At 43.4% G+C, this 19,319-nt stretch overlaps 1 protein-coding gene across 1 annotated transcript in view; it reads right to left on the reverse strand.

The window, feature by feature from the left end:
* The window catches only part of QRFPR (pyroglutamylated RFamide peptide receptor), a 64,553-nt gene that overhangs the window by 17,864 nt on the left and 27,370 nt on the right, over positions 1–19,319 (reverse strand). The window contains exon 2 of the mRNA XM_060778998.2: positions 1,542–1,700. Within this exon, the coding sequence (XP_060634981.2) occupies positions 1,542–1,700 (159 nt within the window). The remainder of the gene's footprint in view (positions 1–1,541; positions 1,701–19,319) is intronic.

The raw sequence follows: 19,319 nt of genomic DNA on the forward strand, positions 1-19,319 counted from the left end.
ATGTTTTGCTTAACTGTTCTTTTGCTATTTTGGTTGAACTTATTGTTGCTATTTTTTCACCTAATTATATTGTAGCTCTTGGTTTGTCCATCTATGGCCTATCGCTTTCACTTTGTTGTGTACTAGGAAATTTACCTGTCATCACCCAGGTCGAGGTTTGTGATTTGGCTTATTATATGAATGCATAAAAGAACTGAGTGTGAAATTTGTTTCACAGTAACCTCCATGCAAAATCAATCAAAAACAGCAGTAGCCTTTAGAAAAAAGAAAAGAAACAAGATAGCTGATCAGTTTGAAGGTTGTAGAAAAATACTTAAGAAATTAACCCAGGTGTAAGTAGGGTCGAAAACACTGAATTAAAATTATAGGAAAGGAAATTCTTATTTAATATAAGCACAGTCTTCCTCCTGGTAAGAGCTATTTGAAAGTAGAATGAGTTGTATTAGAAAGTGGTAGACTCTCTTTTATTGAATTTATCTAAACCAGTGGTTCTCAACCTTCCTAATGCCACAACCCCTTAATACAGTTCCTCATGTTGTGGTGACCCGCAACCATAACCTTATTTTTGTTGCTACTTCATAATTAGAATTTGCTACTGTTCTGAATCGTAATGTAAGTATCTGATATGCAGGATCTATTTTCATTCACTGGTCCAAATTGGGTACAAACACCCAATACGCCCACATTTGAATACTGGTGGGGTTGGGGGAATTGATTTTGTCATTTGGGAGTGTAGTTGCAATCAAAGAGCATTCCACCAACAATGGAATTGAACCAAACTTGACACACAGAACTCTCATGGCCAATAGAAAATACTGGAAGGATTTGGTGGGCATTGACCATGGGTTTTGAAGTTGTAGTTTACCTACATCCAGAGAGTAGTGGGGACTCAAACAATGATGGATCTGGACCAAACTTGGCACAAATACTCAATATGCCCAAATGTGAACACTGGTGGAATTTGGGGAAAATAGTCCTTGACTTTTGGGAGTTGTAGTTGCTGGGATTTATAGTTCACCTACAATCAAAGAACCCCTTTCTGATGGTCTTTGGCGACCCCTCTGAAATCCCCCTTGTAACCCCCCCCCCCCCAGAGTCCTGACCCCCACGTTAAGAAACACTGATCTAAACAGAAATTGCATGGCTGCCTCTCCAAGATGATTTACTATGGGTTCCTACACAGGCATGAGTCTGGACTAGATCATCCTTGAATTCCTTCCAATTCTATGATTCTATGAGTCATCACATTTACCAAAATGGGATGATATATGTGCCCTCTAGAAACTAAAATATTTTTAAAAAAATTTGAAGCATTTTGCTAGGAGCTACCTATTGAGATTAACAAATCAAGTCCAAAACCTAACTAAAATCTTTCTTTTGGTTCAATCAGACAACACATGTGGTGAATAAGGAAGAATGTGAGCTGTAATTTAACATATCTGGTGGGTAAAGGTTGAAGATGATTGCTCTGAAGTTTTCATTTCAAAACTGAGAAAATAGCTAGAAATATGGAGACACAGTAGAGTAGTCCAAGACTTTACCAAGCATTGTATATGCTCTTCTGTTGGTGTACAGCCATTTCATTTTGAGTGGGTGGACAATCCCATTGTGCCTTTCTAGAGCAATGCAGGTCATTGTGAGGATCTCAGTAACTATTGCAGTAGATTGGACAAATGGCACCATCTTGCATGCAAAAGCACCTGAAAAAGATAAAAACAAAAAAGAAAAATGTACATGATCAAAAGAATCTTAGTACCTATGCTGATGCGACATTACAAAACCAAGAACCACAGAAGCAACATGTTTTTTTTTCATTTTGTGCCTTATTTAAAAGATATTTTGATAACAGGTTCAGGGATGCTGACCCTTTAAGTCCTTGGAGTGCAATCAATTCAGCCTTAGACAGTTTGGACAATGGACGATGGACGATGGACACTGCAGTCCAACAAGATCTGGAAGGCCATATTTCTTTGCACCTAGTTTATAATCATTGGTGTATTTTCTTCCTATTGAATCCCTTTTTGTTTGTTCTGAAAATGAATACCTACTCTGCAATGAAACACCAATTCTAAATGGAGAAAAAATGTTTTGACCCGGCCTGAAACACTTATTGTTTTAACCTTGGATTAACACTGAATGCAATAAGACAAATATTTATAACATAAATTAAAGTAAGCCTTGTCCTTCTGCTGAGTATATTGAATACCATATTACTCAAGTATAAGCTGAGTTTTCAGCCCTTTTTTAGATGGAGAAAGCCCCCCCCCCCCCCCCCGGCTTATATTTAAGTCAAGGTTAGGGTTAGGGTTAGCTCTTGAGGAGGAACAAACAACCATCTACAACTGATCGTTTCACTTGAGAAACCACTTACTTACTTACTTACTTACTTACTTACTTAGGCGATCCCTCGTTGGACGAGTAAGATGGTCTTCCATTATGGATTTCCTTGTGGGTCCGTATGTGGCGGTGAAGCCCTATTCTTGCTCTGCATCTTCTTCTGCAGTGTGGGCATTGGTTTCTAGGTGGAAGGCGGTCCCGGTCGGGGTTGGCTTGACGCGCCTTCCTCCTGGCACGTTTCTCTCTTTCACCCTCCACTCGTGCCTCCTCAAATTCTGCAGCACTGCTGGTCACAGCTGTCCTCCAGCTGGAGCGCTCAAGGGCCAGGGCTTCCCATTTCTCAGTGTCTATGCCAGAGTTTTTAAGGTTGGCTTTGAGCCCATCTTTAAATCTCTTTTCCTGTCCACCAACGTTCCATTTTCCGTTCTTAAGTTCAGAGTAGAGCAACTGCTTTGGGAGACGGTGGTCAGGCATCCGGACAACGTGGCCGGCCCAGCGGAGTTGATGTTGGAGGACCATCACTTCAATGCTGGTGGTCTTTGCTTCTTCCAGCACACTGATGTTTGTCCGCTTGTCTTCCCAGGAGATTTGCAGGATTTTCCGGAGGCAGCGCTGATGGAAACGTTCCAGGAGCTGCATGTGACGTGTGTAGACAGTCCACGTCTCACAGGCATAGAGCAGGGTTGGGAGGACAATAGCTTTAGAGACAAGCACCTTGGTCTCCCTACAGATGTTCTCAAACACTCTCTGCTTCATTCTGGAAAATGCTGCACTTGCAGAGCTCAGGCGGTGTTGTATTTCGGCGTCGATGTTGACTTTGGTGGAGAGGTGGCTGCCAAGGTAGCGGAAATGGTCCACATTTTCTAATGTGACACCATTAAGCTGTATTACTGGCATTGGAGAGGGATTGGCTGGTGACTGCTGGAACAGCACCTTGGTTTTCTCAATGTTCAGTGACAGGCCGAGCTTCTCATATGCTTCTGCGAAGGTGTTTAGAGTGGCTTGTAGATCTTCTCCTGAATGCGCACAGACGATATTGTCATCAGCATACTGGAGTTCTATAACAGCTGTTGTTGTAACCTTGGTTTTGGCTTTAAGTCTGCTGAGGTTGAATAGCTTGCCATCTGTCCGATAGATTATTTCCACTCCGGTGGGAAGCTTCCCATCAACAAGGTGAAGTATCATAGCGATGAAGATGGAGAATAGAGTTGGGGCAATAACACATCCCTGTTTGACACCCGATTCCACTTTAAATGGGTCACTTTGGGAGCCATTGCTGTCCAAGACTGTTGCCATCATGTCATCGTGGAGGAGCCGCAGGATGTTCACAAATTTGTTAGGGCACCCGATTTTGTGGAGGATGGTCCAGAGAGCGCTGCGATTCACTGTGTCGAATGCCTTTGCAAGGTCGATAAATGCCATGTACAGAAGTTGGTTTTGTTCCCTGCATTTTTCTTGGAGCTGTCGTGCAGTGAAGATCATGTCCACTGTTCCTCTGGAGGGGCAGAAGCCATTCTGAGATTCTGGGAGGGTGTCTTCTGAGAGAGGCAGAAGGCGGTTTGCAAGGATTCTTGCGAGGATTTTCCCAGCTGAGGTTAGAAGGGAGATACCTCGATAGTTTCCGCAATCTGTTCTTTCCCCTTTTTTGAAGAGGGTGATGATGGTGGCGTCCTTGAAATCTGCTGGGATTTTCTCGGGCACCCACACTTTTTCTATGAGCTGGTGGAGTTGGTGTGTCAGCTCAGGTCCTCCCTCTTTAAAGATTTCAGCAGGGATCCCATCTGGTCCACTGGCTTTGTTATTCTTCTGCTGGCTGATGGCATTGGTGACTTCTTCCAAACTAGGCAGTGCTGCAAGCTCATCCCTGGTTTGTTGTTGTGGGATTTGTGAGAGGACCTCTTCGGCCACATTGGAGCTGCGGTTCAGGAGGCTTTGGTAGTGTTCTTGCCAACGTAGTGCAATTGAGTTTTGGTCCTTCAGGAGTTTGGTTCCATCTGATGAGCGTAGAGGCTGTATGCCATGGTTTCTCGGTCCGTAGATGACCTTTGTGGCTTTGAAAAATCCCTGAGCATTATGGGTATCTGCCAGGTGTTGGATTTCTTCGGCCTTCTTTGTCCACCAGATGTTTTTGAGTTCTCTTGTCCTTCTTTGGACCTCAGCTTTTGCACTGGCATAGATCTTTTTCTTAGCAGCACAGTTGATGTCTCTCTGCCATGCTTGGAAGGATTTCCTTTTCTTGTCAATTAGCTGTTGGATCTCGATGTCGTTTTCATCAAACCAGTCTTGATGTTTCTTGGCTTGGTATCCAATAGTTTCTTCGCAGGCTTGGATGATGGAGGTCTTCAGTTTGTTCCAATGTTCCTCAACATTTTCAGGGTGTACTGTGGGTAGATGGTCCTTGAGTGCTGTTTGGAGATGGGCTCGTCTGGAGGGCTCCTGAAGGGCTTGGGTGTTCATTTTGCGCCTTGTCTTCCTTCCTTGGAGTCTGCGCTTGGGAGCGATCTTGATAGCCATCGAGGATCGAATTAGCCTGTGGTCAGTCCAGCAGTCGTCAGCACCTGTCATGGCTCTTGTGAGGAGCACGTCACGGCGGTCTCTGGCGCGTGTGATTACATAGTCTAAGAGGTGCCAATGCTTTGACCGGTGGTGCTTCCATGATGCCTTGAACTTGTTTTTCTGGCGGAAGAGCGTGTTGGTGATGACAAGGTTGTGCTCCGCACATTTGGTGAGAAGCAGGATGCCATTTGAGTTGCTGTTTCCAACCCCGTCTTTTCCTATGGTCCCTGGCCACAGGTCGAAGTCTCGCCCGACTCTTGCATTAAAGTCCCCCAGGAGGATGATTTTGTCCTCCTTAGGTATCCCCGATAGGACGGTGTCCAGCTGACAGTAGAATTTCTCCTTGATGTCTTAGTCAGCATCTAGGGTTGGTGCATAGGCACTTATGATGGTTGCCCGTTGGTTTTTGGCAAGATCGATTCGGAGGGTTGAGAGTCGTTCGTTGAAGCCAGTGGGTGCTTCGGGCAGATGTTTCATCAGATCATTTCTGATGGCGAAGCCAATTCCGTGCATTCTTTGGTCTTTTTCGGGCAGTCCCTTCCAGAAGAAGGTGTAGCCTCCTTTTTCTTCATTCAGCTGTCCCTCTCCTGCTCTCCGGGTCTCCTGAAGGGCTGCTATGTCGATGTTGAAGCATCCCAGCTCCCTTGCAATGATGGCAGTTCTGCGTTCGGGGCATTCACTGCCATTGTTGTCCATCAGAGTCCTTACGTTCCACGTACCGAAGTTCATTTTCCTTTTTTGGCCGCAGGGTGGTGACCCCACTGGACGCGGCAGTCCAGTCAGGGATAAGTGAGGCAGACTATGTTTAGGGCACCTTTTCTAGCCCCCTCCCCATGTGGGGTGAGCAGAGTGGGTCCTCAAAAGGGCTGCTCAGTCGCGGATACAGCTGCCAAACTACTCAACTGCCTCGGACCTTGGGGTAGAATGACTGAGTCCGTACCCACCACCCATGTGCCAGTCTGTGACTAGGGGCTTCCAGATTTCACAGTCCTGCCCCTGTCGCCACTTGCTGATCGCCATGGGACTTTGGTTGGTTTGTTTTTATTTTCTTTGGAAGACGCCTGTGCGTGGGTTTTTTTAATGTGTGGAGGTCAGTGCACAACTGATCAACACACAGACTTCACAGAGTGAGGTTCCACTGGTGATGTAGTTTAACACAATGACCGTGGCTTCTCAGTCTGTTGCAGCCTTCTTCCGCCTTCGCAGCCGTTGTAACATGTACCATGTTATCCTCCGCCTGCTCTGCCGTTGAGGTCTTTGGGTCTTCGGACTGTGCTTGGTCTGGAACCTCCCCCGCGGCCACTCCTGGGAGTGCACGACTCCAGTTGTTGTGCCTACAGGTTCATCGGAATGCGCAAGCCCCCTCACCACGACAAGGTGACAGTCCATTGAGGGGGGACTGTCACTCACACAATAGAGAGAAGTGTGAACTGACTTTATGGAGCGCGTGTGGGATCAATTAGATATTTCACAGTAAGTGTAGATACTGGCTAAAATAGAAAATTAGTATGTGGGAGATAAGTTATGAGAAAATGCAGAGTATTTCAACCAGTTGCAGAGCATTTCAGCTTTTCTGGATATGCTAAAAGATTAACCTGTTCAATGTGCTGCAAGATTTTTCATCTTCCATTTTCTCCCTTTTTATGTTGTAGCAAATTAATACAGCCATTATTTCCATGTGAAAAAAAATGAGCAGTGACTGCAAAAAAAACTGATTATGTGTATTTGTGTGAACACAAACTCTGGCTTATGTGCTGGCTGGTTCAATCCGAGCCAAGCAGAGTCTTAGGACTTCATCAGATGGTTTTCCTCCCCCGTTTCTACACACTTCAAAGACAGACTCCCACAGAGCCAATAAAATAATTGGTTCTATCATAAAAAAAACATGGGAAAAGTTTATTAAACTGCAAAAAAAATGTTTTGTAGGACATCCTGCAGAACATTTTGCTAAAGTTTTCAATGAATATTTCATAGAGTCGCAGCCAATTCATAGTTTGTGGCAGTCACAAAAACTAAGTTTCCAGAGTATAACAACTACTTTCAAAGTAAGCACAGCTCAATTAAACAGGAAATAATACTTTCAAACCAGGATCAGATTTTTTCAATTTTTGTTACATAGTTTAATTGGACAGAGAAGAACTTGTTTTTCCTGAGATAGAAGGAAGTGGAATAACAGTACTAAAAGGTATAATGGAAAATGCTAGAAATGAGAGGATATGTCTGAAATGAAAGAATCAGGAAACCTAATTACAGCACTTAGACTTAAAAGTCTGAGTCCGTGATCACATCAAATTTGTATCTTTATGTTAAGTAAGATTTCAGGACAAAAGAAGTCCTCATTTTTGTTGCTGAAGGAGTTGGGGAAAATATATTTTATTTTCCTCTCTAGAGGAACATTTAAGGTAAGCTATATGTATTACAGATAGAAAACATTATGTTCTATATTCCTTTACAAAGATTATTTGTCACATTTTGGAGGCCTTTCAATATAATATTATGGGCTGAGGATAGAGACTAAAATTACTCTGTAGAGGAATAAAATACCATCTCTTCAACCTTTATTCTACTTCCAGACTGTAAGTTATTAAGCTACTAGGAGAGCCCTTCTTCTTTTTCTCATGAAGCTTTGATATCCTTTGTCCAAGGGTTTTCTTCAAACATAATGTACAAATTTGGTATCAGATTTTTTGCATTCTACAGTATTCTTTCAGCTCACTGTTCATTATTCTGATTGCAGAAAAATAACTATTGTGCAGAGAGCAGCTACAGCAAAACATACATGCATACCTCAGTTTAAAAATCTCTGACAAAAAGCTCCTTTTTACAGAAGCCCAGTTCAGCTTTTTTTTTTTTTTTTTGGTCTTTTTTTTTTAAGTTGTTTGCTTTTTCTACCATTGGTATTGACAAGATGGTAGAGGAGGTCAGGGAAAATATATGCTTTCACTTTCTTGTCAAGTAAATGAATTCACAAAAATCATCATAATATGTCGTAGTAAGTGTAATTTTTATTCAACTAAGATACAAACAGATGATTACTATAACATACTATAAAATAGGTCATAAGTGATTTGAGTATTGCAGTAAGAATTCAACCACCTCATCACACTGGGGTTTTTTTTTGCCCCTGGCTCCTCTTTGGGGATGGGGCCTGGTGAGTGCCATCAGATGACACTGGCTTAATCCAACCCTCATTCATCCCAAAGTGGCATGGAAGCATCACAAAATGCTTCCTCACCCACAACAGAGAGGGAAGTGGGTTTGGTGGGCGGGAAAGGACATTTTTGGTCGGGGGAAATGGAGCAACACATGATGGGGAGAGGATGCCAACCCCCATCTTATGGAAGAATGAGGGAGGATCTGCGGGGTGCTGTGAGGCACCCCACACACCTGCTGTTTCACAAGCAATTGCCAGCTAAACTGAGGTTAGTGTGAAGAGATCCCAAGAGAACTGAGTTTGAATTCCTATTCAGACAAAGAAATCCACTGGATGACTTTGAGCAAACTGTATTCTCTCAGGCGATGGCAAACCCATTCTTAAATAAATATTGCCAAGAAAAGTCTATGAGTGCAAAGATACAGAATGGGGGACACCTGGCTCAACAGCAGTACATGTGAAAAAGATCTTTGAGTCCTCATGGACAACAATAAACAGGCCCGGGAGAGAAAGCGTGTGCCCCTGCCCACAGCTTAATGCCTCTCCTCTAGAGTAAAACAGATAAGAAGCCTCCTTAAAACATGTGCCTGCCTGCAGCTGAGCACCTGTCCTCTAGAGTAGAAACAGATCAAATGCCTAAAATGATAGGAAGGGAAGCCTGGGAAGCACCCCCCCCCCCCCATTAATGGGCCAACAGAAAACAGATCTTTCAGTACCCCAGAGCGAAAGCAGGTATCTGCCCTCTGGATTTTGGGAGGCTCCCAAAAAAAAAAATTGGGATCCCCACCAAAATCTGGAATACGAAATGGGTCAAGGCTTATCTGGATTGAACAAGCCTATTTTTCATCATATATTTAAAGTCTCAATTTCTAAAAGAACACTTCAAACGAATTTCTACTGATCATTTGTCTCATGTAAGCCCCGAACTGTAGATTAATCTCTGTTACCAAGAGGAAAGTTATTTTGCCATTCATATTCCATAATGATGACAGTCACAACAATGATATGGGTCAACCCATTAAGCATACTTTTTATGCTCCCAGCCTACTTGAGATGAAGGGCAAAGAGAGGTATAACAGATCCTTTGCAAACAACAGATCCCATCTTAACAATGCTTAGAATGCACAGAAACAGTATTTACATAAGTTGGTAATGTTGCTCTAGAAGAAAAATAACACAAAACTGAAAACTAATCTAGCATTATGAGACAGTCAGAATAATGTCTTCCTACATACTTCTTTTCCATACCATATTTGATTGTTTTCAACTCTATCACCTTATCCCCTTGCTTCCTGTTTTTTTCTCAAACTGAAAAGATAATTTCTATATACAGAAACAGAAGGACTGGAGTTATTCTTGTGCTGTCGCGCCTGGGGGTTATTATTCTTAATGAAGGAGGGATGGACATGGCATCTTTCCCCAGGGGATTGCTTCTTGCTCTCCTATAGGAAACTGGAACTCCCAAAAAACCCAAAACACTTTAAATAACTCAAAATAAGTTTATTGATCACAAAGAGTTATTTCTTTAAAGCAATGAGCTGGAAACTTCAGAGGGGTGAAGGAAAATATATGTTACAGTCTCAGTTAGTCCTTGGTCCAAGGTGTTTGAAGCTGAGAAGCCTTTCCAAGTTTCCTCTTTCCTCAATGGCTGTGAATGCCGGAGCAAACCACAACCCCAGTTCAGATGGCCTATGTTTGAAGACTCAGGATCTTACTTTGGTGCCAAAAGAACCGGTTTGAAGGCGCTTGAGACTTCCAACATTGTTCAGGTTGGCCTGAACATGAAGCACAAGTCTCAAGGGTAAAAAACCTCAGAACTGGTGCTGAGAGGTAATTTAAATCAGGGTCTTTTAGAGTCAAGTCTCTTACTCACATCCATCCGGCACAAACTCTGATGGCAGAATGAAAAGAAGGGAAGCACTCCCCTCCTGCAGGAAGAGGTGGAGCCAAACAGTACTGATTGACAGCTATAAGTATCAAATCCATACAACTATACATAAGCAGAGTAAAAAGGCAGGATTAAGCATGATACAACAGTTTAAATCTTACAATTAACAGTTCTACACATAGGTGGCACCACTCGCGCTGTCACAATTCTAACTAATGTGTTATTTGCAGTCCATCATCTTGCATAACTAGTAAAGAAAGTAAGTTATACTTGAACTATTTATTGAAGGAATTTTGATTAAATGCTGGAGTTTACCAAATAAAACAGAAGTAATCCATAGATGCCTATGTGGAAAATGTATTAACAAGAAAGCACAGGTGAACGAGATTGTGCACATTTCAGTTCTTACCATGTACAATATTTCTTTAGTGCTCTTACTCTTAAAGGAAGAAATCTTGTAAAATGTATACACAAATATGGGGCATACAGTGTTCTTGGGGCAAATCTCTTTCTTACATTTTAAGGTAATTTTCACAAGTCTCGGGAAATTCTGAACTAAGGGTTAAGCAACGTCATGCTTCTTGATGTTTGTTTGTTTGTTTGTTTACAGCATTTATATTCCACCCTTCTCGCCCTGAAGGAGACTCGGGGCAGTTCACAGAACACATACACAACAAACATTCAGTTTCCTTAAACAGATAGGACAGACAACAGATAGGTATATGTCAGCATTTTTCCCAACTTCGGTAACTTGGAGGTTGTGCTTGATTCCAGCCTCAGGGAAGTGCTGTCACTCCATTCTCTATGACGAAGAGCCCTTGATCACAAACTTCATCCTTTATTTGATCTCCAGCATTTTTTTGGTATTTTCTTTTTATGGTGCTGTAAAATACCTCCCCACTTAAGCGGTGTCTAATTTCTCTACTCACAGTTCACATCTGTTTTTGAACTGCTTAAGTGGACAGTGAACTGGGCTGAAGGTTGGGTGCTCACCCTGATCTGGGCTTCAAACTGCCAACCTTTCGATTGGTAAGATCTATTGTTGCTGATGATTAACCAGCTGTGCTAAAACCCGGCCCTTAGACTACATTTTGGACTGATGTTTGGACTGCATTTTGCATCGCTAACCAATTATAATGCTGACTGAGCCCAATGGGTATTGTACTGTGATGCACAACCTCTTTCAGATAGGAAGAAGTCGCAGCTCATTTTTCCTCGAATTCACTTTCGAGGAAAAATGAGACATATGGATTGATTCTAGCAATATTACAATGGTGAAATGATTCTCAAAATGATCAACGTTCTGAATAACTTCCTTATAATCTTCAGTAAATAGCTTATTTTTAAAATGTCAGCAATATTCTTTCCAAATCCATCTCATTCCGAAGGCCAAACTTTTCCTTGATCTACAAGGTTTAATGATAAACCATCTGACTGAGTCTTGCTTCAATTTTCTCTGACCTTTCTTTATCAGGGGGAAAACGGGACCCTTTAGAAAATTATTTATTTCGAGACTTTATATACCGACCCTCTCACCTTCAAAGAGGGATTCGGACCGGTTCACAACATGTGTTAACATACAAAAATATACAATAACAACACAATGCCACTTCATTACATGAGTAAAATATCAGCACCATACACATTAAAAAGCTTGACATCCTGAAATTAAATCAAAATCCATATGCTCTGGCAGTTAATTCAGGAGAATCAGTCATTCACCATGACTGGCTTGTAATGGATGGTATTTCAAGCCCATTAAATTTAAGTGGAACAGTGTTTGGTTTACCATCAGGCTTGAGCACAGGATACAAACCAATTACCCAGCATTAGATGGCATGTTTAAAAGTCCTCCAATTAATGCTAAGAACACTCTGACCTCATTCGGTATGGATGGATAGAATCATAAACATTATGCTCTGAATATAATTCCAAATGTATTAACTGCTTTAAGGGAAGCCATAACATTATAAAGTACATGCAGTGAAGAGGAGGAACTAAAAATATATGCAGAAATGTAAGAGAAAACAAGAGATAGGAAATCCCATGATTAAAAAGTAATACAAAGTACACCGATCAAAACCTGACTCCACTGAATCATCAAGGTTAGAAATTGCTTATAAATATTACAGGGCTACTTCTAACCAAATCCCACAAAACCTGCTATCAATGAAGAAAAATGGAAGAAGTGTTTTTCAGTATCAAGAGAATCCAGGTATCCATTAACAGACAATTCTAACTATGGCCCCTTCTACATAGCTACTGGATTATATAAATCTATGGCGGTATTGATATTCTGCACTACTTCATATTACTTTAATACTACTTTAATTGCCATGTTTCATTCTACTAAATCATGGGATTTAGTTTCTAATTCTGCAGTAGAGGATTTTAATCCAGGTATGGAAATCGTGCAGTCTTCCAAATGCTATTGTCCTCCATCTCCCAGCAAACACCTTGCAGCATTTGTTGCTGTTTATCTTCAAGTCATTTTCTACTTATGGCCCCTATGAAAAATGTATCATAGGCATATCTTGGCAAGATTTATTGTGTCTTTGCCTCCCTTTGAGGCTGAGAGAATGTGATATTTGCTTAGGTTACTTAATGGGTTTTCTTGGCCAAGTGGGATTCAAACCCTGGTTTCCAAAGACTGAGGCCCACACTGCCCTATATCCCAGAGTCTGATCCCAGAATATCTACTTTAAACTGGATTATATGAAGCTCCACTGTCAAATGATATGGGATAAATACATACGCTGGGATCACATCCTGGGATATAGGGCAGTGTGGAAGGGGCCATAATCAAATGCTCCAGCCACTACATTATGCTGGCACTCTTCCTATCCAGCATATTCAATGGTTGAGAAGACTGGCAGTTGCGGTGTGTTAAAATCTGGATGGCCACAAGATATTATACGGCTGTATATTGCAGAGAAGAGCCCCCAGGTGGTGCAGCAGGTTAAACCGCTGAGCTGCTGAACTTGCTGACCGAAAGGTTGGTGGTGGTTCAAATCCAGGGAGGGGGGTGAGCTCCCACTGTTAGGCCTAGCTTCTGCCAACCTAACAATTTGAAAACATGCAAATGTGAGTAGATCAATAGGTACTGCTTCTGCACAGTCATGCTGGCCACATGATCTTGGAGGCATCTATGGATAATGCTGGCTCTTCGGGTTAGAAATGGAGATGAGCACCACCTCCCAGAATTGGGCATGACTAGACTTAATGTCAGGGGAAACCTTTAGCTTTATATTGCAGAGACACCCCACATTTCTGTAACCCCAAAACTATCTATACCAAACTATAGTATAACCATGAGGAGCATACCCTGTGGTCATAGGATCTCTCACCCTTTCTGGCTCTGCTATGATTTAAGGAAAATACAATGTTTTTCTCTATCATAAAAATTATTTTAAGAGGTAGCTATAGTTTGCTCCTGACAGCTGAACTAGAACATCATGTCTAAGGTAACATATCGAATTAAGAAACAGAAGGCACGGGACTACAATATAGCACTTGAATCATTTCTGTTTGTAATGCTAATATTAAAGTTCACAGATGTCATTTGAATTATTTACTCAGTCAAGGATGTGAAAGGGAATGAAGTGTACGCATTTAAGCTTCTGTGTAAACTGAGTTGACTTTCAGAAGTCACTTCCCTCAGATAACTATTTTAAAATGAATTTAGAAATGGATAAACACTCTAAAGTTGTTTGTTTTTCCAGATGGCTGTAATATTAAATTATCTCTGGGAAAATCTCCTTTTAGAGTGTCAAAGATGTAAGTAATATTTAATGTTTTATCACTACCACTGCTATAAATAACATACTAAATTTCAACAGACTAGGGTTGGATCTACACTGCCCTTATATCCCAGAATCTGATCCCAGGTTATCTGCTTCTCCCAGATTATCAGGCAGTGTAGTCTCATATAATCCAGTTCAATGCAAATAATCTGGAATCAGATCCTGGGATATAAGGCAGTGTATGAGGGTTATCTGGAAAGTAAGGTTACAAGGCACATAGCTCTCGTGGGAATTTTCGCAAGGAAAGTTAGTATCACTGCCGTGTTGCGGGAAGCGAGTGGAAGCAAACGAGCAGTGCCAGTCATTAGTAGCTCATCAACTGACGTTGTGGTGAAGGTTAGAGATGAGCATCCTCATTCCGTTTTCCGCCAAGTGCGAAGTTCGTGCTATAATATGCTACCTAAATGCTTAGGGCATGAACGCCGCTGCAATTCATAGTGAAATCGTTTCAGTTTATCGAGAGGATGTAATGTCAAGACAGCAGGTGACAAAATGTGTATGGAATATATTGTGTGACCATGAAGAAACTTCACAAAACAAACATCATGGGATGCTGATAGCAGGAATCTGTCTCCTTCATATGACAATGCATGTCCATATGCTGCTCATGCAACAAAAGAGTTGTTGATTTCATTTGGCTGGGATGTTTCTCCATGCAGCACCAACCAAGATCCGGGGGGCGGGGAGGGGGGGTTGCAGTGATCTATAGAGACTCCATTATTCTGACCAGGGCCCCCATCCCGCAGTCAACAAATTTTGAATGCGTCCACCTGAGGGTGGGTGACCGGGACAGATTAGGGATTCTGTTAGTGTACCGTCCACCTCGCTGCACTACAGACTCCCTGACTGAGCTAGCGGGGGTGATCTCGGACCTGGCATTGGAGTCCCAGCGGCTGCTTGTGCTGGGGGACTTCAATGTCCACGCCGAGACCACCCTATCGGGAGCGGCTCAGGACTTCATGTCTACCATGGCAACCATGGGGCTGTCCCAACAGGTATCTGGCCCCACCCACAGTGCTGGACATACATTGGACTTGGTTTTCTGCCAGGGATGGGAGGAAGGTGGCGGTGTTGAGGAGTTATCCATCTCTCCGTTGCCATGGACCGACCACCACCTGGTCAGCTTTAGATTAACTGCACCCCCTAACCTCTGCAGAGGTGGAGGACCCATTAAGTTGGTCCGCCCCAGGAGGCTTATGGATCCGGATGGATTCCTGACGGCTCTTGGGGAATTTCCCGCCGCCTCGGTTGGTGATCCTGTTGATGCCCTGGTCACTCTCTGGAATGGGGAGATGACTAGGGCAATAAACACGATCGCTCCAGAACGTCCCCTCTCAAGTAGCCGAGCTAAACCAGCTCCTTGGTTCACTGAGGAGCTGGCAGTGTTGAAGCGAAAGAAGAGGGAACTAGAGAGCGTGTGGCGTTCGAATCCGAGCGAGCCAAATCGAACACGGTTTATGTCCTTCTTAAGGGCATATGCCGCGGCAATAAAAGCCGCAAAGAAGACCTTCTTTGCGGCCACTATTGCGTCTGCAAATAACCGTCCGGCTGAACTGTTCCGAGTTGTCAGAGGTCTGTTAAAACCCACCATTCAGGATGGGTGCCCTGATGACTCGGCAGCTCGCTGTGAAGCCTTTGCTCAGTTCTTTGCAGACAAAGTCGCTTTGATCCGCTCTGGTCTGGACACCATATTAACGGCAGTCTCTGAGGATGTAACACGAGCATCTGCTTGTCCGGTTTTGATGGATTCATTTCAATTGGTTCAATCCGAGGATGTGGACAAGGTGCTTGGAGGAATGAGAGCTACCACATGCATCCTAGACCCCTGCCCATCCTGGCTTCTGAAGGAGGCCAGAGGGGGATTGGCCGAGTGGGTGAAGGTGGTGGTTAATGCCTCCCTCCGGGAAGGCATCTTTCCAGCCAGCTTAAAGCAAGCTGTAATAAAACCGCTGTTGAAAAAACCATCACTGGACCCCACTCAATTCGTCAACTTCCGGCCTGTTTCCAATCTCCCCTTTTTGGGCAAAGTCCTGGAACGTGTGGTGGCCTCACAACTCCAGGCATTCTTGGTAGACATGGATTATCTGGATCCGGCACAGTCTGGCTTCAGGCCGGGGCATGGTACTGAGACAGCCTTGGTCGCCTTAGTGGATGATCTGCGCCGGGAGCTCGACAGGGGGAGTGTGTCCCTGTTGGTGCTGCTGGACCTCTCAGCGGCCTTCGATACCGTCGACCACGGTATCCTTCTGAGACGCCTCGCGGGAATGGGTCTTGGAGGAATTGTTTTACAGTGGCTCCGCTCATTCCTCGAGGGTCGGTCTCAGAAGGTGTTACTGGGAGACTCCTGTTCAACCCCACAACCTTTGTCTTGTGGGGTTCCTCAGGGCTCAATATTGTCTCCCATGTTGTTTAACATCTACATGAAGCCGCTGGGTGAGATCATCCGGAGTTTCGGAGTGCGATGTCATCTGTACACGGATGATGTCCAACTCTGTCACTCCTTTCCACCTGCTACTAAGGAGGCTGTCGAGGTCCTGAACCGGTGCTTGGCCGCTGTGACGGTCTGGATGGGGGCGAACAAATTGAAATTGAATCCAGACAAGACAGAGGTACTCCTGGTCAGTCGCAAGGCTGAACAGGGTATAGGGTTACAGCCTGTGTTGGATGGGGTCGCACTCCCCCTGAAGACGCAGGTTCGCAGTTTGGGTGTGATCCTGGACTCATCACTGAGCCTGGAGCCCCAGGTTTCGGCGGTGACCAGGGGAGCATTCGCACAGTTAAAACTCATGCGCCAACTGCGCCCGTACCTTGGGAAGTCTGACTTGGCCACGGTAGTCCACGCTCTGGTTACATCCCGTTTGGACTACTGCAACGCTCTCTACGTGGGGTTGCCTTTGAAGACGGCCCGGAAGCTCCAACTAGTCCAACGTTCGGCAGCCATGATACTAATGGGAGCGGAGCGCAGGGAGCATACAACTCCTCTGCTGCACCAGCTCCACTGGCTGCCGATCTGCTACCGGGCTCAATTCAAAGTGCTGGCGTTGGCCTTTAAAGCCCTAAACGGTTCTGGCCCAACTTACCTATCCGAACGTATCTCGGCCTATCAGCCCGCCAGGACCCTAAGATCTTCTGGGGAGGCCCTGCTCTCTATCCCGCCTGCTTCACAGGTGCGGCTGGCGGGTACGAGAGACAGGGCCTTTTCTGTGGTGGCCCCGCGGCTATGGAACGCCCTGCCCTTGGAGGTAAGATCAGCCCCTTCACTGATGATATTCCGAAGAAGATTGAAGACCTGGATGTTTAAGCAGGCATTTGGTTAACCCAATGCAACGAATGGTAACTGACTAAAGGACTGGCAACATGGATGACGAACTGGATCACGTTTTTAGTTAAGAGTCGAACTGGATTGGTATTGATGTATGAATTGTGTTTTTTGTTTTTAATGTTTTTTATGCTTTTAACTGTATACTGTTGATTGTTATATTATGTTGTAAACCGCGTTGAGTCGCCGGCTAGGCTGAGAAACGGCGGTATATAAATATAGCAAATAAAATAATAAATGTTTTAAGCCACCCCTCTCACAACCCCGATTTCGCACCCATTGACTATCATCTGTTCACTAAACTGAAGGAACACCTTGGTGGAAAACACCATGAGGAGAAAATTGAAGTGATGAACTGGCTGAAAAAGGTGGAGGGAAACTTCTATGACACATGCATCAAAAACTCATCTCATAGATGACAAAATGTATTGAACTGAATAGTGATGATGTGGAAAAATAGTGTAATACCTATGCTACAATCCATGTAAGTTTTTAAAAAATATATTCAATTTTTGTATTTTAAAAAAAATCTTGTTACCTTACTTTCTTACCTCGTAGAGATGATCTACCTGAGATAATCACTGGAAACATCCATCTTTCAATAATCCTAAAATAATCACATCCTGTGGCATGTTTGCTGTGACTGTTTGCTCTGGCAAACAAACAAATAGGATCTTGGGTTTTGTTATAATAAAATCCACTTTTCTTCTCCACCAGCCTTTGCTATGCAGCATTAAGGAATCTTCTGTCTAGAGATGTAACTAAGGCCTTCTACAGTGCCATATAAAAGATAATCTGATCTGCTTTGAAGTGAATTATATGGCACTGTAAACTCATATCATCCAGTTTAAATCAGTCAATGTGGATTTTATCTGGCAATGTAGAAGGGCCTCAGAGCTGAGTCGAGGAGAATACCAAACCTGCAAGCCTGAAATTTCAGGAGGAGCGTAACTTTATCCAGCACAGGCAGAGTCCCTATTCCCTGAAATGTCTTTCAATTTACTGGAAATGCCTCTATTGTGTCTGCATTAATGATTTCATTCCACAAAGGGTTATTAGCAGATGGAATTGTCTTCTTTGTGTGGCATTTCATGGGATTCACATAGAATCACCCCCTGCTCTTTCCAGCACACACTTTTTAGAACAGGCATCCTTTTTGAAACACCACTTATGGGATCATAATCCTTAAGTCCCTACACTAAAGGAGCAAGGCACACTTTTTAAAACATTTATTTCAATGGCATCCAAATTATCTTTAGACCACTAATGGAAACAGAAGGAGCATTAGCAGACTGCCCACACTGAAATGTCCCCAAGTAATTAAACAAATCCACCACTTTCCATCACAAAGAAAAATACCAATGTTAAAGCTTTTTTATGCATAGAGAAAGGATTTCTGCCCATCTTTGAAATCCTCCTGTTTCTACATGCTGCAAAGGTGAAGTCCCATGAGCAACCACCAGAAGCAGCCCTGCATCATTTAATGGGCTCTGTGGGAGTCCATCTTTGAAGTACGTAGAAATGAAGAAAAAGTTCCATATGATGAGGTCCTAAGTTTTCATTTCTTTGTCCTCATCGAGGTTTTTTCTAACAATGGATATGAGTTCAGGATGGAGAAGTTTCCTAGGAGTCAGATAGAAAAGGGAAGATATTAGTGACACCAAATCCCAAACCCTTGGATGATGTCTCTTACCACTTCATCACATTTAGTAAATTCCACTGAGTCCTATACTTTAAAAGTGGTAACCCATTGTGCTCATCGTATTAGGCTGGGTTCAAGTGTAAGGTAGAGGATTCTTTCTGTATCTAAAGTGTTGGGAACAGCCATCTTTTGATATGTTTTGAGAGCTGGTTGGGAAGTGGATTTTTGGTTTATGATCCAGATGTAGATGGCAAAGTGGCCAATTTTGTAATGCGATGGCATTTGTTGTTCTCGGGTTTAAATTGGTAAATCTACCCAATGTGTGGAAATGGTCCTCTGAGGAAAAGGGGGGAGGAGAAGGAAGGGGGTGGCCTCCAATCGCTCCTTTAATTATCCCTCCCAGTCCAACCCCATTCTGCCTTCTTGATCACGGGTGGACCACGAATTATGGGATTTGCAGTACTTTCACCTGATGGATCTGGATCATTTAATGGGCTCTGTGGGAGTCCATCTTTGAAGTACATAGAAATGAGCACACGGATCCAATGTGCCCAACTTTGAATACTGGCAGGGTTTGGGGGTGACCGACATATGATTCACTCTGATGAAGTCCTTACAGC

The sequence above is a fragment of the Anolis sagrei genome, chromosome 5 (genome assembly GCF_037176765.1).
Source record: "Anolis sagrei isolate rAnoSag1 chromosome 5, rAnoSag1.mat, whole genome shotgun sequence".
Lineage (NCBI taxonomy): Eukaryota > Metazoa > Chordata > Lepidosauria > Squamata > Dactyloidae > Anolis > Anolis sagrei.